This window comes from Physeter macrocephalus, chromosome 20, assembly GCF_002837175.3.
Source record: "Physeter macrocephalus isolate SW-GA chromosome 20, ASM283717v5, whole genome shotgun sequence".
Lineage (NCBI taxonomy): Eukaryota > Metazoa > Chordata > Mammalia > Artiodactyla > Physeteridae > Physeter > Physeter macrocephalus.
Window position 1 is genome coordinate 51,526,961 of NC_041233.1, and position 24,304 is coordinate 51,551,264.

The 24,304-nt window shown below is 45.2% G+C and overlaps 1 protein-coding gene across 3 annotated transcripts in view; it reads right to left on the reverse strand.

Annotated features, from left to right (window-relative positions):
* The window catches only part of MYOF (myoferlin), a 160,139-nt gene that overhangs the window by 126,982 nt on the left and 8,853 nt on the right, over window positions 1-24,304 (reverse strand). For all 3 annotated transcript variants that reach the window (XM_007107116.4, XM_055081062.1, XM_007107117.4), the window contains exons 2-3: window positions 13,308-13,363; window positions 10,424-10,515 (exon numbers count right to left, since the gene is read on the reverse strand). In XM_007107116.4, coding sequence (XP_007107178.2) covers window positions 10,424-10,515; window positions 13,308-13,363 — 148 coding nt within the window. The remainder of the gene's footprint in view (window positions 1-10,423; window positions 10,516-13,307; window positions 13,364-24,304) is intronic.

A 24,304-nucleotide genomic window follows, 5' to 3' on the forward strand; every position in this document is an offset into this window, starting at 1 on the left:
TGCATGCGCGCGCGCGCGCGCACACACACACACACACACACACACACACACACACACACACCCCCTTTACCCTTTTTCTCCCCTTTTCCCCTGCTTCATTCTTCTTCATCATATTTATCACCATCTGATAAACTATATGTGGATTTACTTGTTTATTATCTGTTGCCTGCACTCAGATGTGAGCCCCATGAAAGGCATGGAGTACCCCCAGCGCCAAGAGCAGTGTCTGACAAACAGCAGCCATAAGCAAATATTTGTTGAATGAATAAACTAATTAATACATCACTGAAGATAGTCCAATGACCTTGCAAATGATTTATAGGTTATGAAGCTTCCTCTCCTAAGAGATGTTCCTCCAAGTACAATCAGGAGATAATTACAGCCCTTATTATGAAATGTCTTTCTCTTTCAGTCTCTCTGGGTGTTTCTCACCAGGGCTGTGATCTCCTCAAACAGCCAGGTTCAGCCTCTCCAGCACCCAGAGCCAACCAGCCCAAACCAGCTTTGATCTTTGCATAGCTTCACTGCTCTGTTGAAAAAGCAGAACTAAAAAGAAATCAGAACTGGGAGTTTTGTTCCAAGTACCATCTACCTCTGGCTTAGACTTTCGCACAGCCCGAGAAGCTACTCCAGGTAGAAAACCTGCCTGAACCCTTCTCACCAACCACACTGGGGAAAAGGAGAGGTCATGGGGACCGCCTCAATTAATCCCACTGCTATGTTTACACATGGCAGTGGCAGAAGTGAGTCTCACCACTAGGGGAAATAAAAGTACGAAAAGCTTGAACACAAGGTCTTTTGTACACCAGTAAACAAAAATTTCTCATAAGCAATACCACACCGTCCCATCAAATTAATTTCATTCCAAACCACAGTCTTTCTGTTTTCTCTAAGCAAAAACAAAACAAAAACAAAAAACCTTTGCCCAGGGAGTTAGTCTATTTCATAACCCAGACTTGCCCTTTTGCTTTTTCTAATTCTACAGTCCCCAGTACCATCCTGTGTGTAAGTGTGTGCGTTAGTTATGCGGTGCTCTCACTTTCACATCCTGGCACTCTGGCCCTCAACACACACGCACACACACACACAGAGGAAATAAACATTGGAAGGTCTGAGGTTAAACTCTGGATTTACGAGGTTAAATCCACGTGCTTCCAATCAAAGAGCTGGGTGACTTTAAGCAATTTGGTGAACCTCTCTGAGCCACATTTTTCTCAACTCTAAGATGTCAATAAGCCTATCTGACTCAAAGTCATTAAAAAGATGAAAACCGATTGCGTGTGGAGCAATTTTAGCACAATTCCTGGCCCACGGTAAGCCCACAATAGATATTAGCTATTATGTTGTTCATCAGGAAATTGAAGTGATTTTTTTTCCTTAATTATATTAAATTTGCCCTTATGTCTATCACTTACTGAGGAAGTATTCACAGCCACCATCATGAAGCTGAAGAAACTTGCCAAAAGCCACCCAACCAGTAAGTAGCAGAGCCAAAATCCAAACTAATCTCATGATCATGCAGCTGACCACTTGCCCACACCACCTCTTATGCAAGAACTTGGGTAAATTTCCTCCTAGGTATATTGTGAGGTCTTCGGTTATCTTCTTACATTACAGCAAAGCAGACAATTTACCTTCAGAGGATGTCTCTAACTTTGCCGTGCATTTGTGTGGGGTATATGTGATGGTTTCAAATACACAAGTATACACACATGGAGGGGAAAAATAAGAGTACTAGGAAGGCAAACTCTTAGACAGTTACAGTCATTTTATATCAGACGTGGTAATTTGCATTCCTACATGTTCAATTTGGATCTTTTTTAATACCTTCCACGTCTCTACTTCACTTGCTCAAGCTTTCCTCTGCCTTCCTTAACCTGTGGAATACAATGATAACACCTGTTTCATTCCCATACCTACTCATAATATCATCTAATAGTGTATCTGTTTAATAATGATGTATCGGGAGCTTCCCTGGTGGCGCAGCGGTTAAGAATCTGCCTGCCAATGCAGCGGACACGGGTTCGAGCCCTGGTCCGGGAAGATCCCACATGCTGCGGAGCAACTAAGCCTGTGTGCCACCACTACTGAGCCTGCCCTCTGGAGCCCGTGTGCCACAACTACTGAGCCCATGTGCCACAACTACTGAAGCCCACGTGCCTAGAGCCTGTGCTCCGCAACAAGAGAAGCCACCACAATGAGAAGCCTGAGCACCGCGACGAAGAGTAGCCCCCACGCGCCACAACTAGAGAAAGCCCGCACGCAGCAACGAAGACCCCACTGTTGTGGCCTCTCCCGTTGCGGAGCACAGGCTCCGGACGCGCATTTTACTTTCAGGATTAGACCAGAAGTAAACTTCAGCTGTAGCTGAATTCTCATAAAATCCAATTAGTCGAACCTGAATGCATTTTTAAAGCCATAGGTCTCATAAAACGTTTCATTATAAAAGAGACCCCAGAGCAAATCCTTATATGAAAATCCTTTCTAAACCAGCGCACGTGTACGTGCATGCGCGCGCGCGCGCGCACACACACACACACACACACACACACACACACACACACACACACCCTTTACCCTTTTTCTCCCCTTTTCCCCTGCTTCATTCTTCTTCATCATATTTATCACCATCTGATAAACTATATGTGGATTTACTTGTTTATTATCTGTTGCCTGCACTCAGATGTGAGCCCCATGAAAGGCATGGAGTACCCCCAGCGCCAAGAGCAGTGTCTGACAAACAGCAGCCATAAGCAAATATTTGTTGAATGAATAAACTAATTAATACATCACTGAAGATAGTCCAATGACCTTGCAAATGATTTATAGGTTATGAAGCTTCCTCTCCTAAGAGATGTTCCTCCAAGTACAATCAGGAGATAATTACAGCCCTTATTATGAAATGTCTTTCTCTTTCAGTCTCTCTGGGTGTTTCTCACCAGGGCTGTGATCTCCTCAAACAGCCAGGTTCAGCCTCTCCAGCACCCAGAGCCAACCAGCCCAAACCAGCTTTGATCTTTGCATAGCTTCACTGCTCTGTTGAAAAAGCAGAACTAAAAAGAAATCAGAACTGGGAGTTTTGTTCCAAGTACCATCTACCTCTGGCTTAGACTTTCGCACAGCCCGAGAAGCTACTCCAGGTAGAAAACCTGCCTGAACCCTTCTCACCAACCACACTGGGGAAAAGGAGAGGTCATGGGGACCGCCTCAATTAATCCCACTGCTATGTTTACACATGGCAGTGGCAGAAGTGAGTCTCACCACTAGGGGAAATAAAAGTACGAAAAGCTTGAACACAAGGTCTTTTGTACACCAGTAAACAAAAATTTCTCATAAGCAATACCACACCGTCCCATCAAATTAATTTCATTCCAAACCACAGTCTTTCTGTTTTCTCTAAGCAAAAACAAAACAAAAACAAAAAACCTTTGCCCAGGGAGTTAGTCTATTTCATAACCCAGACTTGCCCTTTTGCTTTTTCTAATTCTACAGTCCCCAGTACCATCCTGTGTGTAAGTGTGTGCGTTAGTTATGCGGTGCTCTCACTTTCACATCCTGGCACTCTGGCCCTCAACACACACGCACACACACACACAGAGGAAATAAACATTGGAAGGTCTGAGGTTAAACTCTGGATTTACGAGGTTAAATCCACGTGCTTCCAATCAAAGAGCTGGGTGACTTTAAGCAATTTGGTGAACCTCTCTGAGCCACATTTTTCTCAACTCTAAGATGTCAATAAGCCTATCTGACTCAAAGTCATTAAAAAGATGAAAACCGATTGCGTGTGGAGCAATTTTAGCACAATTCCTGGCCCACGGTAAGCCCACAATAGATATTAGCTATTATGTTGTTCATCAGGAAATTGAAGTGATTTTTTTTCCTTAATTATATTAAATTTGCCCTTATGTCTATCACTTACTGAGGAAGTATTCACAGCCACCATCATGAAGCTGAAGAAACTTGCCAAAAGCCACCCAACCAGTAAGTAGCAGAGCCAAAATCCAAACTAATCTCATGATCATGCAGCTGACCACTTGCCCACACCACCTCTTATGCAAGAACTTGGGTAAATTTCCTCCTAGGTATATTGTGAGGTCTTCGGTTATCTTCTTACATTACAGCAAAGCAGACAATTTACCTTCAGAGGATGTCTCTAACTTTGCCGTGCATTTGTGTGGGGTATATGTGATGGTTTCAAATACACAAGTATACACACATGGAGGGGAAAAATAAGAGTACTAGGAAGGCAAACTCTTAGACAGTTACAGTCATTTTATATCAGACGTGGTAATTTGCATTCCTACATGTTCAATTTGGATCTTTTTTAATACCTTCCACGTCTCTACTTCACTTGCTCAAGCTTTCCTCTGCCTTCCTTAACCTGTGGAATACAATGATAACACCTGTTTCATTCCCATACCTACTCATAATATCATCTAATAGTGTATCTGTTTAATAATGATGTATCGGGAGCTTCCCTGGTGGCGCAGCGGTTAAGAATCTGCCTGCCAATGCAGCGGACACGGGTTCGAGCCCTGGTCCGGGAAGATCCCACATGCTGCGGAGCAACTAAGCCTGTGTGCCACCACTACTGAGCCTGCCCTCTGGAGCCCGTGTGCCACAACTACTGAGCCCATGTGCCACAACTACTGAAGCCCACGTGCCTAGAGCCTGTGCTCCGCAACAAGAGAAGCCACCACAATGAGAAGCCTGAGCACCGCGACGAAGAGTAGCCCCCACGCGCCACAACTAGAGAAAGCCCGCACGCAGCAACGAAGACCCAATGCAGCCAAAAATAAAATAAATAAATTTATTTAAAAATAAAATAAAATAATGATGTATCTATTTTTTTCTTCACAACACTGAGGTAAAATTCTTCTGAGTACTCTACATTATGCTCATGAATTTGAAGATTTTCCCACTCTGGATGGTGGGAGCATTAACTATTCTCAGCCCTCAGGCAGTTTCCTCACTGACCAGTCCTCACCCGAGGAGTCGAGCGGAACCCTCTGCGAATCTCTGGAGCACTCTGCGTGGGTGGTGGGTGTGTGTGTGCACGCGCGCCTAGCTCTAGGCTCCCACCTGCACCTCCCCAACTCTGGGAGACAACCAGGATCTGCTTGTCCTGCAATGCAGCCTGGAAATGCTCTCTAGGCATGAAGCTGGGCACTCAGAGGGCTCAGCTCATTTATCCCCCTCTCTTGGGGATCACTGTCCTGTGCTGCTAGTGTCCAGTATCTGAAACCACTGGGGCATGTATTTCATCTACTTTTTCGGTTGTGTCAGGTGAGAGGGTAAATCTGGTCCCTGTGACATCACCTTAGCATGGGAAGAACACACACACATACACACACACACAAATCTGAAAACTTGTAAAAATCTTTCATCCCTATATTTCCAGGCTCCTGAAGATGCTTCTTCTTTAGGAACTCAAGCAGAGTGACAGCAGGGCCAGGATGCCAAGAGATCAGGGTCCCAGCCTCAACCCCTCTGAGCCTCAAGTCTCATCTCCACTTCTCGAGGTCATTGTGAAGATCACATGAGATGAGATATATTCTCTGAACTCATCTTGTTCATTGCAGGGAATGAACTTAAGTGACTTATTACTCAATAGCATAAAATGCCTGCTTAAAACTTTTACCTAAGAAGGAGGTACCAATACTCTGACAATGAGTGGGGGGGTTTTTTGTTTGTTTTGTTTGTTTGTTTTTGGCAAAATTAGAAAAAAATTTTTAAGCTAGGGAGTTCCCTGGTGGTCTAGTGGTTGGGATTCAGTGCTTTCACTGCAGTGGCCCGGGTTCAGTCCCTGGTCGGAGAACTGAGATCCTCCCACAAGCAGTGTGGCATGGCAAAAAAAAAAAAAAAAAAAATTAAGCTAAAAGATAATCATTCCACCTATATTTTGGTCCCTATAGGTGGTCAGAGGTTTTCAGTGTAATGGAAAAGAGCACAGGTCTGAATATAAATGCTGACTCTGATACATACCTGCTGTGTGACCCTGAGCAGATGACTAAACCTCTCTGAGAAAAAAACTGGGTATCTGTGAGGATTAGGTGGGATAATGCATTCAAAGGGCTCATTAAGGGACGGCCACATTGCCTGTCTGGAAAGGGAACTCTCATTCTTCGGCCACTGGGAAAATCCTTCCACTCTGACATTTCAGCTAAAAATACCATTTCATGCTCATCATGTGACCAAGAGACTCCTCTAGCTCTTCCCTCACCCTCTTTCAGTCCACGTGGCTGGTTGGATGACTGTAAAATGAGGAAGAACAGAGTGTGCGCAGAACAGCCCCACCAGCTCGCGGCGCCTAGGGAGAGACGTTGCTGACGCACCAGCACTGTGCGTGCTCAGACTGCCCGGTCCAGTCCCTATGGGTGTGGGCACCATGCTCAGGCAAACCCAGGCAGCCTGGTGCTGTTTGCTTACATGCCCTGGGGCTGCAGGCTCTGGAGGGAGGGCCCTATTTACACAGCCAGTCTCCATGGCAACAGCAAAGTTCACAGGCAAGACATTCCTTAAGCCGGTAGAAAAATTCTCTGCCCCCACCCTGTGCTTCCAGGTGAGGGAGACGTTCCCACACTGAGCAGTGAGCACAGCCTCAAGGCCAAATCTTTAATAGAAAAGCCAAGAAGAAAATACGAGACCAAAATACTCAAATATTTTGGACAAACATACCTAAAACATTGCCCTGCTGTCATCCAAGGGCCCCACTGTGTTTTCAATAAGTATAAAATAAATACATAATGTTCTCCCAGTAGTTTTCCCTGCTTCCTAACTGGTTCCTACATCCAAACTCCACACAGAAAGCCCAAGCGATACATTAAAAATGTAAATAAGATCATACTCAGTACCCTTCAACGAACTTCCATCCTACTAGGAATGAAATCCAAAGCTTGCATCGTGGCTCACAAAGCCATGCATGTGTGGCTTTGCTGATCTCATCTCCTTCCCCCACCCCAGCCCTCTGGCCTCTTCGATCTTTCTCCAACACCGAGGTATACTCCTGCTTCCGGGCCTTTGCACTTGCTGTTCTCTCTGCCAGGAATATTCTTTCCCCCCAGAAAGCTGCATGGCTCATTCTTTCACTTTATTTGGGTCTCTGCTCAATTGTCACCTTATCATCACCTCACATAAAACGTTCCCCCACCCTCAGTAACCATCCTCTTATGCTGCTTTAGTTTTCTTCATGGGCTATGACAGTTTCCTCCTTAGATCACAGCACTTCAGAGTACCTGATTTATTACATATTTCTTCATGTATTTGTTTGTTTTGACTCTCTCTCGAGGATGTAACATTCAAGAAGACAACAACTTTGTTTGAAACATAGATGAGAGCTCCCAGGCCAGCCTGCCAGGCTTTACTGCCATGTTCAAATAGATGAGGCACAAAGTGATGAGGCCTGAACCAGGCTGCTGGCTGTGGCCACAAGTAAGAAGCACATGGCACAAACAGTGGAAAGAAAGAGAAGTAAGATTTGGCAACAGATTGGATAGGATGTAAAAGGGAGAAGATGCACAGAGACCTGAGGTTTTGAGCTCAGTGGTCTGGAGCTGTGCTCTCCACTGTGATGGCCACCCGCCACACGTGGTGAAGGAGCACTTGAAATATGGCTGGTCTGGACAGAGATGTGCTGTTAATGTGAAATACTAAGTCTTTGAAATCCGGTGTGTAAGAAAAAAATGCATGTAAAATGTCTCAGTGATTCTTCAAATATTGATTAACATAGTATAATATTATCATTTCTATGTGTAAATAAAACATATTATTAAAATTCATTTCATCCGTTTCTTTTTGTTTTATAACATGGCTACTAGAAAAATTTTAATTACCTATGCAGCCTGCACTATATTGCTTTCGGAGAGGGCTGGTCTAGAATATAAACAGTGGTACCACTTGCAGAAAGAGGAGAGGAAAGAAAAGAAAGAACTATTATTAGTAACAGATAGGAGGCTACAGTGAGCCTTAATCACCCGCTTCCCCAGAACTCTGAAATCTGGTAAATAAAACTGCCCTCTGGAAGTTGGGGTGGGGGATAGAAAATCATATAACTGCTTCAAAGCTGAGATGTACAGCATAACCTTAAAAAGCTAGAATGGTTTTTCGATCCAAGAGAGTAGGGCCAGAATCTACCAGAATGTATTTACATGGCTTAAGAAAAAAATGCATCAGTCACAAGGGGCATTGGTCAGCAATGAAACATGGAAGAAAGGATCTCATGAAAGGTGACATGGGCAGTAGCTATCAAAGCCTGTGCAGGCTCTTAGTCTGACGCCATTAAGCAGAAGACCCCAATGACTAAGATGACCGTCTAATTTACTGTCCAAATCAAGCCACTGTTGACAGCAAAAGCAACATCATAAATCATTGTGCTGGGACAACAAACCAGGACTACCCAAAGCAAATCAGAGCATATGGCCACCCTATCTCAACTAATTCATTCTAATTTACTGATCTCATTGCAGCCTTCTGATCATACCAAATGTACCTGAGACTAAGACATACATTTTAAAATAAATTCACATTACTAAAACCTGGGATGCTTTTTACAATTGATGTGGGCATTTAATATCAGGCTTCTTCACCCCCCCCCCACTGCCCGCCCCAAACATGTTATTAATTTAATAGTACATCTTAGTCAATGATATCTTACAATCGAAGATAGAGTAATTTGGCTTCCCATATGAAATGACATAAAGGAAAACAGATAATTTCTCCAAAGAAGACATACAGATGGCCAAAAAGCACGTGAAAAGATGTTCAACATCACTAATTATTAGACAAATGCAAGTTAAAACTACAATGAGGTATCACCTCATACCAGTCTGAATGGGCATCATCAAAGAGTCTACAAACAATAAATGCTGGAGAGGGTGTGGAGAAAAGGGAACCCTCCTACACTGTTGGTGGGAATGTACAATAAATTGGTGTAGCCACTGTGGAAAACAGTATGGAGTTTCCTCAGAAAACTAAAAATAGAGCTACCGTATGATCCAGCAATCCCACTCTTGGGCATATATCCAGAGAAAACCTTAATTTGAAAAGATACATACACCCCATTGTTCACTGCAGCACTATTTGCAAGAGCCAAGACATGGAAGCAACCTAAATGGCCATCGACAGAGGAGTGGATAAAGGAGATGTGGTAGATATACACAATGGAATATTACTCAGCCATGAGAAAGAACAAAATAATGCCATTTGCAGCAACATGGATGCACCTAGAGATTATCATACTAAATGAAGTTAAGTCGGACAGAGAAAGACAAATATCATATGATATCACTTCTATGTGGCATCTAAAAAAATAATACAAATGAACTTATTCACAAAACAGAAACAGACTCACAGACTTAGTAGAAAACTTATGGTTACCAAAGGGGAAAGGGGGGGGAGGGATAAATTAGGAGGTTGGGATTAACATATACACACTACTATATATAAAATAATCAACAAGGACCTACTGTATAGCACAGGGAACTCTACTCAGTACTCTGTAATAACCTATATGTGAAAAGAATCTGAAAAAGAATAGATACATGTATATGTATAACGAAATCACTTTGCTGTACACCTGAACCTAACACAATACTGTAAATCAACTATACTCCAATATAAAATAAAAATTTTTTTTAAATTCATTTTTTAAAAAAATTCATTAATCAGAGAGTAGGAATGCCCTCCCCAACCAGGCAATTTATTTCCATTGGAAAATAACAAGTATTATGGTTTTAAGAATTGTTCTCTTGTGAGTTTAGTTAGTTTGAATTGATAACCTAAGACTGCGTTCCAAGTCTAAGGCCAAAGTCTAGATCAAGGACTGGGGTGAATTTACTGAGGTCATTCTGTCCCATGGGAACCTCAGCTTTACCCAGGGGACAACTCTGTGTGCCACCATGGGCACCACCGTGACTCTTCCCCATCTGAAACTGGCAGGGGCAGTAAGAGTAGGAATCTGGTTTGGATCTGTTGGGTCTAAAAAACCAGCGAGACGTTAAAATGGAAGCAGGGCTGGAAAGAGAACTTGATTGAGACATACATGGGTTATACATAATCAGAAGAAGAAATGATTTTGTTTGTGTCCAATAAAGCTACAGTTTGGATAAATCATCAGTGCCTATACGTAGTTAACAAAGAAACTGCAGGAGCATAAAAAGCTTTCGCTGTTAAGTGCCAAATTGGCTAGACTAGTGGTGGCTTAGTGTTTGCAACCTCTTATGAATACAGCAGTCATTGGGAAAGAGCAATTGATTGATTAGCCACATCTGATATTGGCTCATAAGGGGTGGAGGAGGGCACAGAAGTAAACCACAATTATATTGGAAATATTATAATATGTTATTAAAGATATGTTCCTTCAACAAAATAAACAATAGTAAGACAATATGTAAAATGAAGAAAACAATTGAAATCAACTTACTTATTTTGTCCAATTGTCTCAAAATCTTTCACAACAATCCCAAGGGACGATGAAAAGTCCAGTGGTATACCCCTCAAGTCGAACTCCAAAATCTGTCCACAGGTAGGTTATGAAAACAAAGAGGCTGTTAAAAAGGATCCGGGAATATAATAAGATGCACCGATACTAAATATCAGGTCATCTCCACCAATGACAATCTTTTGAAGTACTCAGTTCTATAGTTAGACAAAAGTGATCAAATTCTGAACCTGGAGGCTGCTGAGGCTCGTGGGAAAGCAAACCAGACTCCTAGCTTCCCGTTTTCTAGACTCTGTGGCTTTGGACAAGTCACCAAATCCATCTCATAGGCAGAGAACTAGGCTTAATGCCTACAACAACTGTAGCACAAATAGAATAAAATATGTATGTGAAAATGCTTTCTTCAATGGTTATTTTTAAATTATTTGCTTTTCTTAATCATATTATCATCGAAGAAAGTGGTAAAAAATCTAAGAAAACATTTTCTGAAATGCATCAGCCCCTTATTTTAAGTCCCACCATGGTCAGTGCTGTAGTCAGCCGAGTCTCTCATCTTAAGGCAGTAAATTGCTTTCTAATGGCAAATGTTTAAAAATACATATATATAACTTAGTACCACTGATGTCTGATTATGTAATAAATTAATTAAATAAAGCAGTACATGATGATGATCTGATGCTCCTTGTAATGGGTTTGGAATGGATGGAGGAGGAGTCTCACAGCTCATATTAGAACATACCCACCAATCCAAATGGGTTTGGGGTTGGCATTTCATTTAGGTTTGGTTTCAGTTACAAAGCTGCAATTGCGAAGTTTACTTGATAAATACATATGCACTATGAGAAAAAAAAGTGCATTGGAAACAAAATGGGGTAAGATGGATGATGCCCTGGGGAAAACACGCCTACTCATGTGACCATATACCTCTCTGCCATCGGCCACATGGCTTGCGCTCAAATATAAAGAAGCGTGTTGGGACTTCCCTGGTGACACAGTGGTTAAGAATCCGCCTGCCAATGCAGGGGACACGGGTTCGAACCCTGGTCTGGGAAGATCCCACATGCCGTGGAGCAACTAAGCCCGTGCACCACAACTACTGAGCCTGCGCTCTACAGCCCAAGAGCCACAACTACTGAGCCCACATGCCTACAGCCCGTGCTCCGCAACAAGAGAAGCCTGAGCACCGCAAGGATGAGTAAGCACCCCCCGCCACAATTAGAGAAATCCCACGTGCAGCAACGAAGACCCAACACAACCAAGAATAAATAAATAAACTAATTAATTTTAAAAATAAAGAGGCATGTTATCACTAAATGCACATACATGTACTTTTTATTTATTTTAGTCTTGGAGCTCTGTGTGAGGTGCTAGGAACACACAGTTTCCACAGGGACCAACCAGACAGGCCTCTGGCTCTCATGGAGCTGGCAGTCCAGCTGGCTGTGCTCTGGGTTCCAGTGAAATTGCAGAGAAGTGGAATTCTCTCTCAACCTGCGTGAAACCAGCAGGGCATTTCAGATAGGCATTAAGAAGCTTTTAGTCTTGGCCTCATCCAATGAGAACGAGTAGTCTTTATTTTATAGGGATACTGAAACTCGTTGGGAGGGGGAGGGGAGAAGGGATTTGCAGTCAGTCGGTGGAAGGAAGCCGTCACAGCCTGGTGACTTAGCAAAATAACAAAGACATTTATCACTGCACTTATCCAGAACGGTCTGACCTGGTTTTTGGAAAAACAATGGGGCAGATGATCAACTTTTCAAAAATTAGTCAGCGTAGGAAAATCCTACTCAGTGGAAAGAATTAAAAATTTCACATATCTGTAAATCTATTAAACACTGAAACAATTTATAAAGTAGATATAAAGTCAGTAGTGGGGGGAGGTCTATAAATTATATCAATTCAATACAATATTACATAGTCAATAAAAATATCTTTGGGCTTCCCTGGTGAAGCAGTGGTTGAGAGTCCGCCTGCCGAGGCAGGGGACACAGGTTCATGCCCCGGTCCGGGAGGATCCCACATGCCGCGGAGCAGCTGGGCCCGTGAGCCACGGCCACTGAGCCTGCTCGTCCTGAGCCTGTGCTCCGCAACGGGAGAGGCCACAGCGGTGAGAGGCCCGCGTACCGCAAAAAAAAAAAAAAAAAAAAAAAATTTTGAATGGAATTATAGGGGTATATGTTCAGGATATAATAGTAGGAAAAAATAGGATAGGAAACTGTATTCACTGTATGATACTAACTGGCTAATTCTAAGACATCCTATTTTATTAAATGTATTCATTCAATAAATATTTGTTGATACCTCCGAGATGTTAACAGTAGTTGCTTCTGGATAGTAGGACCAAAAGAAATGTTTTTAAGCTAATCTGAAGTTTTCAAAATTTCTACATGAAGTATATATTACTTTTATCAACATAAAAAACAATAAATGACACTCTTCCAGACACACAAAGTATCATGTCATACCATCTCGATTAGTCACATGCAGATATGTTTTTAATTACAGAGCTTTCCCTCTGGGACTCCAGAGGTGATCTAATCCCACCCCTCGCTCTACAGATGTGCCCCAATTTGCAGCATAACTGGACAAGTTCACACAGCAAGCGCATGGCTGCACCAGGCTAGAACCCCACCCTCCTTAACCCATCCAGGCTCCATTTGCCACACCACTACTGCACAGGAGATGTCACTGTGCAGTAGTGTCCTTAAGCTGCTCTGCTGTCTCTGTGGCCACAGAGGGAGGTGGAGGGGGTAGGGGTGAAATGCAGAGATTCTCCTTCCAAATGGAAGCTTTAACCTCTGACCAAAGATGGGACAATCAGAGGTAGCTTATCCAGTGAAACAAAATTGAAAAATAACGAAGTCACCTCATTCCACACTGGGTTGAGTTCATTATCGACTTTCTTTGTTTTCTTTTTCTCATCTGCAAATTAAAAATAAGAGATATCAGTCAATTAGAAATATTTACAGAGCCTGTACCATTCATCTGTTCATTCAAAGAACCTTTCCCTGAGGGCAAACGGTGTGCCTACATTTTACCTTCATCTGACTAGGGCGAGGGCTACCTGAATCAGTTTTCCAAACTGAACAGCATTTTTGGCCGAAAAACATTTTTCCCATCCCCAGACCGACAAGGAGCTGAGGGATGGGAGACTCAAAATCACAGAAATGCTGTGATCCATTGTTTCTCCCTCAGCAAATTCTGCAGACCGAAGTCACCCAGGGCCTGTGCATCTCCCCAGCTTGTTGCAGAAAGAAGCCAACGAAGGTAACCTTTGACCCACAGGTATCCCATTTTATAAATGAGGATACTGAGACTCGGAGGAGTTGAGGAATGTGTCTGACCTCATATGCAGCAGTGGTGCCCTGATATAAACTTGGAATTTCAGCTCTGAAGCCCATGCTGCCTTTGCATGTGATAAGACCCCAACACAGCTTAAAGATTATGCTGGATTCCCTCTCACAGCCCTAATACAAGGTAATTCGTAGATGAACACTTTCTAGGACCAGCAGAGAATTGGGCATTTCCTTTACTCCTGGCTCATTGTTTCTGAAGACACAAGGTCCTCTTTCTCTGCATCTGAGACTGGACAGTACACCTACCCAGATGAGTAAATGTTTATCCAGCTAGTGCTTAAAGCTTCCTTGGAGCAAAGTCCAAAGAGCAGGGGATTCTACTGAGTCCCTGAGTCCCCAGACACTTAACAAAATAAAAGCTGAGTTTCAGTACAAAAGGCTTTGTAAACCTTAGCTCACCTGTTTTCAGGGGGAAAAAAGTTTTCTTCCTGTGTGTCTCTTCTACTATCACACAGAACACTCACAACACTCTGATACCAGATGTATTGGGTGGGGCATGTTCCCCCAACCAAGCAATTTTCTGCAACATCAGCTGGGTGTTCTACAATTTAACTCAATCCTGACACTGTCTACCTGGAGTTAGCATCAGATCCCAGGGGTTAAGGGCTCAGTCCCACAAGACTGCCCCCACCCCCAGACACCAACAGCAAGTCCAGGTTGTCACCTGGGCTTCTAACCAATTGGCGATAAATCTGAGGTTCCTATGACCCCATCCTTGGGTTCAATTAACTCGCTAGAGCAGCTCACAGAACTCAGGAAAACAGTTACTTACATTTACCAGTTTATTATAGGATTGATAAATGATATAGACAAACAGCCAGCTGAAGAGATATATGGGGTGAGGTCTGAGAGGGTCCCAAGCACAGGAGCTTCTGTCACGATGGAGTTGGGGGTGCGTTGCCCTCCTGGTACATGGATGTGTTCACCCACCTGGAAGCTCTCTGAGCCCTATACTTCTGGGATTTTTATGGAGGCTTCATCACGTAGGCATGATTAATTATTAACTCCATTTCCAGCCCTTCTCCCCACTCTAGAGAAGTGGAGCTGGGGCTGAAAATCCCCAGCTTCTAATCATGGCTTCGCCTTTCTGGTGACCAGCCCCCATCCAGGAGCCCACCCAGAGTGGCTTCATTGAACAAAAGATACTCCTAGTACTCTTATCCCTTAGGAAGTTACAAGGGTTTTAGGAGCTCTGTGCCAGGAAAAATGAGCGAGGGTGTGGGATTGGAGGGGGAAGACATAGACCAACATATATTTCTTCTATTATCTCACATCACCTAATCTCCTTCAAACTCTAGGAGGTATGTATAATTATTTTCATCCCCCTTTCACAGCTAAGGAAACTGAGAAGTCAAGTAACGAATTCAAAGGCACCGAGTTAGTAAGTGGGGCAGAGCTAGGTTTTGGACCCAGGCAGTCTCACGTTGGTGGCCAAGCTTTGAACCACTCCTCATCTTCCCCTCTACTGCTGTGGAATGGAGAAGGTAGTGGGCTTCGGTCAGCTGAATGTCATGCTAAGGCTCCCAGCACACGGCCAGCTGTGGGACTAGCCACCTCATTCTTCCACGACCTCAGCATAGCAAAGCTATGAGTCATCACCCTCACTCTGCTAAGCATTAACTCCTCCACTTGAGTGGGCTCCCATTGCTCAACTGGCTTCCCTTTTTAAACTTCGGCAGGACTTGACTCATCAGCTCATGCCTGGACCTATCCTGACTCTGACTGTGGTCTTTCTATGCAGCCTCCAGAGCCCCTCACTGGATCAGATTCTGATGTCACCTAGAAGTGGTCCTGATTTCCCCTCTCACACTTCCACATTGACCCCACTCACTCTTCCCCTCGCCTGACAGAAACCTCTCAATCTTCCTCTCTGGTACAGTACCAGAAAGTGTGGGAGAAAAAGAGAAGCCCTGCAAAGGATGTTGAAATCGATGGAACTGGTCAAAATGGCTTCTATCCACAATTGTAGCTGCTCCCTCTAAATAACGATCCACAGGTGCCAGGTTGTGCATTCTACTGCGGTGACTCTAAATCCTTACAATAAACCTACAAGGTAAACATTCTCATCCTCATTTTATAGACAAGGTGGTTAACTGAGAAAAGCTGGCTAACTTGTCCAAGGTCCCACAGCTAATAACGAAACAGAGCCAGAATCTGTACCTACGTCTCCCTGGCTCCAAAACCTGAGTGTGTGTTTGCTACCACACCAATGCCTCACTAGAAGCTGTCAGAAACGTTGAATAAAGAAGATGCATAGGGACTTCCCTGGTGGTGCAGTGGTTAAGAATCCACCTGCCAATGCAAGGGACGGGGATTCGAGCCCTGGTCCAGGAAGACCCCAGATGCCGCGGAGCAACTAAGGCTGTGCACCACAACTACTGAGCCCGTGTGCCACAACTAGTGAAGCCCGCACGCCTAGAGCCCGTGCTCCCCAAGAGAAGCCACCACAATGAGAAGCCCGCGCACCGCAACAGAGTAGCCCCTGCTCAACGCAACTAGAGAAAGCCCGCGTACAGCAAGGAAGACCCAACGCAGCCAAAAATAAATTTTTAAAAAATGTGCACACATTACATTTTATTGCCTTTTCTCACATGTCAGCCAAAAAAAAGTACATAAATTCCTGTCTTATCAGCAGCCACAATGTCACACATTTATTAATTATTCCACATCTTTTTTTAAAAAAGGCCTCAGTTGCAGGCACTAAACATCAGATTAAATTACAGGAAACTCTTTCCCCTTCCCCACCTCCCCTACCTCCCCCTGTTCCCACCTCTAATGTTATGAAGAGAACTGTTTCGGTCTACGGTAAGGAATTAAATAGTTTCAACCCAGAACATAACAATTGACTCAAAATGCAGAATACACTCTGGACCATGATTCAAGGCATTCTTTGAGACATTTCCTGTTTTTAGATTAGCTACACTTGCTTCCCTCTCAGTCCTGTGAAGGTCACCATTGCAGTAATTAATTCACATGCCAACCTCCCAATAACATTTCCCAAGAACTGAACAAGCGCTTCTTGCCAAGCCACCATGCCCTCTTGCACGGAACCATTTCCTTTGCTGTTCACCTACAGTGTGAACTCTCATTGATATGGTGAGAGAGACACCATGACTCCTAAGACCAGATTGGTACATCTGTGCTGAGAGGACCAGGGTGACCGTTAATCGTACATCAACTTGGCTAGTCTATGGTGCCAGTTGTTTGGTCCAACACTAGTCTAGATGTTGCTGCGAAGGTATTTTATAGATGTGATTAACATTTGCAATCAACTGTCTTTAAGCAGATTACTCTCTATAAGGTGGGTGGGCCTCATCCAAACAGCTGAAGGCCTTAAGAGGAAAAACTGTTTTTTTTCAGTTTTTTTCAGCTAAAAACCTTCTCTAGGTTTCCTAGAGAAGAAATTCTCCTCAAGACTGTATCAGAAGATCCTGCCCAAGTTTCCAGCCTGCTTGCCTGCCCTTTAGATTTCAGTCTCAAGACTACCTCAACTCTAACTTGAATTTCCAGCCTACTTGTCTGCTGTTGGGCTGCACCCCGCAGGCCTACAAGGCCTGTGCTTGCCCAGCTTCAAAACCAAAGAAAGAGCCCAGAGTCAGCAACAGAAACATCAATGGTTTAATGGACGGTGGGGGGGAGCTTACACCTCTGAAGCAAGGTCCTGGAGCGACACCCCACCATGTGCTGCAGACGGCAGGCAGGATGTGGTGGCAGTCTTCAGACCCGGGAAGAAGGGGAGATTACCACTTATAGGGGAATTGATGTCAGATGCGCTCATTAGTTACCAGGGAAACCAGCAGAGGGGCATGTCCTTCATGGCCCCTTTGATAAGAACAATCACCAGCTGGGGCCTGGGGCAAGTAAGTAGGAAGGTGAGTCAGGTGAGTAAGATATAGGAGAAGCAGGCACTGGTCGGGCAGGGGATGTAGAGAGAGCAAGAGAACAGCCATCTTGAGTGGCCTGACCATATACCTGCCCCAGAAATTTCAGTCTTGCCAGCCCCTACAATTGCATGAGCCCTCTCCCCCTCTCTGTTTCTGTCTCTCTCCATTTATATGTAGATATATACTATTGGTTCCAGAGAAACGGAACCAACTGGTAATACCAGGTGCCCATGGAAGTAATAACATCTACGATGGTAACATATTTTACATACTTCCAAATACATACACACCATCTCACTGATCCTAACAATCCTGCAAGGAGAAGACAGGTATTGGTCCAGCTCTTCTCACTGGACTTTCAAATCAGGGAACTCTCCATTTCCCTGAGCTGTTACCTCAGGGAGACATAAGGCTCAACCACCAAGCTCAGAGCCCCTCATGTGTGAACTGGTGAATTTAGACTAGATGATCTCTAAGTTTTCCTCCAGGTCCAGTATGAAGTGCCCCCAAGTCCTGACTGGTTAGATTGCTGCGTCTTACTGAGATGGCCCCAGGAGAAATGGGGGTGCTACTTACAAAGCTTTCTTAAGTAACTCAGCTCTTTGGTATGCAAGGTAGGTCAGCCATGCATCTAAACTTGACCTCCCATTCAGAAATACTTCTGCATCTTCTCTGGGTCCTGGATTATGCCCCCTTTGTTTTGAGAAACATTCACAGACATACACAAAGGCATCCACTATTTGGCTTAAAATTTCACAGAGCCCCCTGAAGCCCTTCCACACATGGCTAACAGTTATTAAGTGCTCTGACCTAGTCACTGTTCCCAGCGCTTCCCATGACTGTCTCATTTAATCTTCACACCAACCCTAAGAGGTAAGTTCTATTATGATCATCTCCAGTTACAGAGGAAGAAACCAAGACACAGAGAGGGTAAGCAACTTATCAGAAGTCACACAGCAAGTGAGTGGTAGAGCAAGGATTCAAACTCTAGAAGATACAGACACAGAGCAATTTCCAAAATTGGAGGATTAAGACCAGAGAGTGACTTCTTAAAGGCTGCGACTGCATTATTAACATTGTTATCTCCCTGCCCCGAGTCATTTACCCCATGATTTGAATGAAATGGACTTGATAAGCTCATAAGTATTATGACTAAAGTTGCTTTAATGATTAAGAAAATGAATACAAAGTGCTCAGCATAGGGCCCAGCATATCGTAAGCACTAAACCAGCAGGAGCTAGTGCATCAATATTATTTCTTCTTACGGCACCTGAGCAGCATCCAGTGTGGACTCCAGGAGGTTTCCCAGGCTGTGGAGTCCTCTCTGGAGGGCAGGGCCCCAGTGACTAAAGGAAGTGCCCAGGGGCCTGCCCTGGTGGAGCAATTCTGCCACGTGGCTCCATTCCAGGCCTCTGAGGCTCGCCAGAGGCAGCCGGCATGTGGGTAGTGCCTGCTCCTCCCTGGCAGCGAGCCTGGCAGCTACCAGCAGCTGGAAGAACGTCCACAAGAACCAGGAGGCAGGGAAGGCCCCGGGAAGGGCTAGCAGGAGACTACTGCGCCCTCAGGTGTTAGAGGGACTCGGGGCAGCATGAAGACAGGTGGCCCATCCAGGTCAATCTGGCTGAAGGAGTATCTCTATTTGCTTCCCAACCGGCTGCATTAATGCTCCAGGAGATGTTGCCAAACCGGTTCTAGGAGAAAGGCATTTTGGCCAAATGGCAACTGTGATACAAAGCGAGGCTGTTTTGTAAATTTCTGAAACAGTCACTGACATTGCTGATTAAAGGAACGCCCAGACAAAAAGGCAGGCTGGGTTACTGCTCAGTTTTCTGTTCCCAGTGCTCCAGTGGCCTCTGGAGCCGCCCCTTCAGGCACACACACTCTTGAATCAAAACCAAATCTTCAGGGGAGCTGCAGTGAAGCCCAGTCAATCTGAACAACCCATACAGCATCTACTTCCTAAAAGCTGACCCTGGGGTGTGGTCACGTTCCAGCCCTGCCAACTGCCTGGGCTGCAGGTGAAGGGAGCCCAGGTGGGGCAGGCACCTGGATTGGCTCTCTCCGTGGAGAACTGAATACAAGCATCCATTCTGTGCCAGACACTTTAAACACATTCACCTCAAATCCTTATGTGGGAGTGTCGGGCTGCACCCTGCAGACCTACAAGGCCTGTGCTTGCCCAGTTTCAAGACCAAAGAAAGAGCCCAGAGTCAGCAACAGAGACGTCAATGATTTAATGGAGGGGGGAGCTTACATGTCTGAAGCAAGGTCCTGGAGCGATACCCCACCACGTGCGTGCAGTGAACGATGGGCAGGACGAAGCAGCAGTCTTCGCTCCCAGGGAGGGGGCCCCGTGTGGTGGAGGAGACGTTACCAGTTATAGGGAATTGACATCAGGTGGGCTCATTAGTTACCAGGGAAACCAGCAGAGGGGCATGTCCTTCGCGGCCCCTTTGATAAGAACAGTCACCAGCTGAGGCCTGGGGCAAGTACCTAGGAAGGTGAGTCAGGTGAGTAAGATACAGGAGAAGCAGGCACTGGTCGGGCAGGGGATGTATGTACAGAGAGCAAGAGAACAGCCATCTTGAGTGGCCTGACCACACACTTGGGGGTGGCTCTGGGTTTGTGAAAACCAGGGGTGGCCTGTCTATATTGTATCTGTGGTATCTGGTTGCAGTGCCCCTCTACATACCTGACCCCAGGGATACCTCGGAAGAGAGGCGGACCAAGATTGTAAGGGTTATACAGGGTATGTAGGGGTGGAGTATATACGGTCAGGCCACTCAAGATGGCTGTTCTCTTGTTCTCTGTACATCCCCTGCCTGACCAGTTCCTGCTTCTCCTATATCTTACTCACCTGACTGACCTTCCTTTGTACTTGCCCCAGGCCGCAGCTAGTGATTGTCCATATCAAAGGGGCCGTGAGGGGCATGCCCCTCTGCTGGTTTGCCTGGTAACTAATGAGCCCACCTGACATCAGTTCCCCTATAATTGGTAATCCCCCTCCCCCACCCCCAGTGAAGACTGCCACCATGTCCTGCCCACCGTCCACCACACATGGTGGGGTGTTGCTCTAGGACCTTGCTTCAGACATGTAAGCTCCCCACTCCATTAAACCATTGATGTCTCTGTTACTGACTCCGGGCTCTTTCTTTGGTCTTGAAGCTGGGCGAGCACAGTCCTTGTAGGCCTGCGGGGTGCAGCCCAACAGGGAGGTACTAGTATCCCCATTTTGCAGATGAGGAAACTGAGGTTCAGGGATGTTAACTGACTTGCCCAAGATCACAAAGCTACTAATTGGCAGAGCTGAGCTTCAGCCCCATGCCTGCCTCATTCCCAAACCTGTGCTCTTCACCAGCACCTCAGGCTGAGGGTGCCAGGCAACCTGCCACATTTTCACCACTTACCAGCTGGGTGACCTTGGGCACTGACTCCAACTCTCCATACCTAGATTTCGTCATTAATAAACATGGCAACCTAATGCCCAGGAGTAACAGGTACCAAATTTTGGGCTCATGCCAGGCACTCTTCAAAGGGCTTTGTATGTTACCTGTTGCTATTATTATCCTTATTTAAGCCCAATAGCACAATAAAATTAAGTAGTTTGTCCAGGCTCACCTGCTAGTAAGAAACAAAGCCAGAATCTCGATACAGGTGGTCTGGCTCCTAAAACTCAACCTCTGGTGACTCTGGCTAACATGTTTCTGAGACATAATTTGCTAGAGACTGAATTAAGGCTGGTGCTCTGCAGATTCACTTCGGACCCTGCTTGAGGAGATGACTTCCTATTGTTTCAAGAGAGCCCCTCAAGGCCTCCGTGTTCTGGAAAAGGGGATGAAAAAGGTCACCTCGTAGGGGTGCACTGAGGATCAAAGGAGAGAGCGTGAAAGTGCCAGGACACAAGGGACATGCCTCTGTGTAGGATTCACATCAGAATCATAAACAGCCTCTATCAGACAACATGAAGAGGATCCAGTTCCTCTGCCCTCTCTGACTCCAAGAGATTGTATCAAGAGGAAATAGTCACAGAAAAGAACTTTGAAAATAAGCACAAAGCACTGAGTCAAAAGCTTGATAACCCCATCCTAACCCTCCTAGGCAACAATCTTAGCTGAATTACCACTCAGCCTCAGATCCTGGCATCCCATAATTAATCATCTCTTTTAATGGGATTTTTGCCATTGCCAGCCGTTTTGATCCACTACACTCAGCCCTCCTTCCTATGCTGAGAAGAGCTTTGGCCTTGGGGCTGTTGAGCAGAGCTGGGCTGGTCAGCTGCTGCAGGTATGAGGGAAAGCTGGAGATCAGTAGTGTCTGTGGATGGCAGCTTGTTGGTGGGAGAGGATGGAGGGTAGACTTAATGCAAGAGAGATGCCAAGCACTGGGAAAGCCAGACACGCACGACGCAGTGGGAAAGCGCATGAGACAAAGAGTCTGGGTCTGGGGTTCGAGTCCTTGCCTCTTCCTGGTCACCCAGCTTTGGCCACTCTTGTCCTCTCTGAGACTCAAGGTGCTCATTTGTGAAATGAGTACAAACAATACATGTCCTGGACACCTGCTAGAGTTGTTGTGAAGAACAAACACGATCAAGCCCAGGAAAGGGCTTTCTGCACTCTAAGTGCCCTGGGAAGAAGCTCCTTCCTCAGGCCATGTCACACATGGGAGGCCACCATAATGTGTCCAGCATACTGGGACAAACTGGAGGGCATTTGGAGACCCAGACAAGACACCTGAAGCCAGAGGTATCTGGCTCCAAGGCACCACAGCCCTAGGCCCTGGCACTGGTCTGATCAGATGCCTTCAGGGCTGAATTTGGCCAGGGAAACAGAGCCTGGATTGTCAGGCTTAGGGAGCTAAGCCCTGAGCCCAGGTACACTAATTACCCCAGGGTGGGTCAAATGCAGCCTCACCACACAGGGGTGGGTGTTACAGCCTCAGGGTGGGCCTGTGTATCCCAGCTCCACCTGGAACCTAGTGTGGGGTCTTGAACAAGGCAACTCACTCTCCCCAAGACGTGGTCTCTTCAGCTGTAAAATGAGGGACTGCGATTTTTGGTGAGAAATAAATGAATGCATATATGTGAATCTTTAGGGCAATGCTTCGTAGCTAGAAAGTGCTCGTCATCAATATAATCTGCAAAATTTATGCCTCCTTTCCAGGAGTTTAAACTCATTTAACTCTGCACTCACTGAACTCTCGCTGGATCTACAGCTAGACTACAAGCTGCGTGCAGGCAGCCGCCAAGTCTGGCTTGTTTCCCATCCAGCTTGCAGTGCTGAGCCCAAGGCCTGGCAAAGTACACTCTCGACCAAGATTTGTCAAATGAGTTTATGCCTGAGAGGAGCAGTAAAGAAACAGCAGCAAAAAAGAGGATGGGAAAAAAAAAAAAAGGGGCGGGGGATGGGAAGAGACAGGGACTGCCCAGGCAGTGAATTCCAACAATGAGGAGAGAGAAGCAAAAAGAATGTTGTGTTTTTTTTCCTGTCTTTTTTTAAATAATGAAAGAGGGATAAGGGAAGGGATTTTTTTTTTTAATTGATAAGTTATGCTATTGGGATGAAAAGATGATGAAAGTAATAAACCAGAAAACTAAGGTAAGGGGAAGTGGAAACTCACCCTACCATTCAAATATTAGGATCTTAACACTTTACATGTAATAAGTAAGAGTTGTAATCTCCACTAATAAAATGGCTCCCACTTGACTCTCCAGGAACTGATTCACTGCTAAGCTATGTCAGCTCTGAGCTTCTGAGTCACAGCACATCCTAAAGGCTTTCATACCCTGGGGAAACTCACCCCAGGAAGGCTGGGTTTTGTTTTTTCTTCTTCTTTTTTTAAAGTTCTTTTGTTCTTGGTACACCGTCTTCCTCTTTCAGACTGGGTCCAGATGCCCCTAGCACACGGAACCATTCAATCCGTTCAGAGCGGGGAGGAAGGGATCATAATTTGACTTGGTTGTTTTAGGCACATATATATATATTTTTCTCTGTAACCATGATGACCTCCAGGAAGACACACGGAGGCTCCGGAATCAAGAGTCCAGAGATGAATCCTGACCTGTCTCTGTCTCAGTTTCCTCATGTGTAAAGCCAAACTTCAAGAGGAGAGGTGGGAATAAACATCTATTTTTAGTCCAGGTACCTAAAGACATCATCTCATTTGACTTTTACAATCTTCATGGGTAGGCCTTATACCCACTTCACAGCTAGGAAAACTGAGATTCAGAGAGGTTTCTTGTCATTAATTAGACCAAAGCCCTAATGTCAAGGTCAGAGGTAGGCTAGGGCTCCCCTGCCTTCCAGCTTCCTTTGAGATGCAGCTTAATGGATCCCAAACAGCCTGTGGAAACCCTGAAGTCCTAAATACTCAAGATCAGTTTTGTAGTTTGCGGTCACAGGGATCTGGTCTCATGTGGTCCTACGTGGTCCCCCTGGCCTCTGAGATCCTAAACTGAATGACTGAAGGGAGGAGCCAGAATCATTCATTCAACATTATTTATTGGTCATCTACTATTTGCCAGGCACTGAGCTAGGTGCTGGAGAAAGAGACATGGTCCCTGCCCTCATGAAGCTTCCAGTCTGAATGAGGAGGCACACAGAAATCAAATAAGCCAGCAAATACAT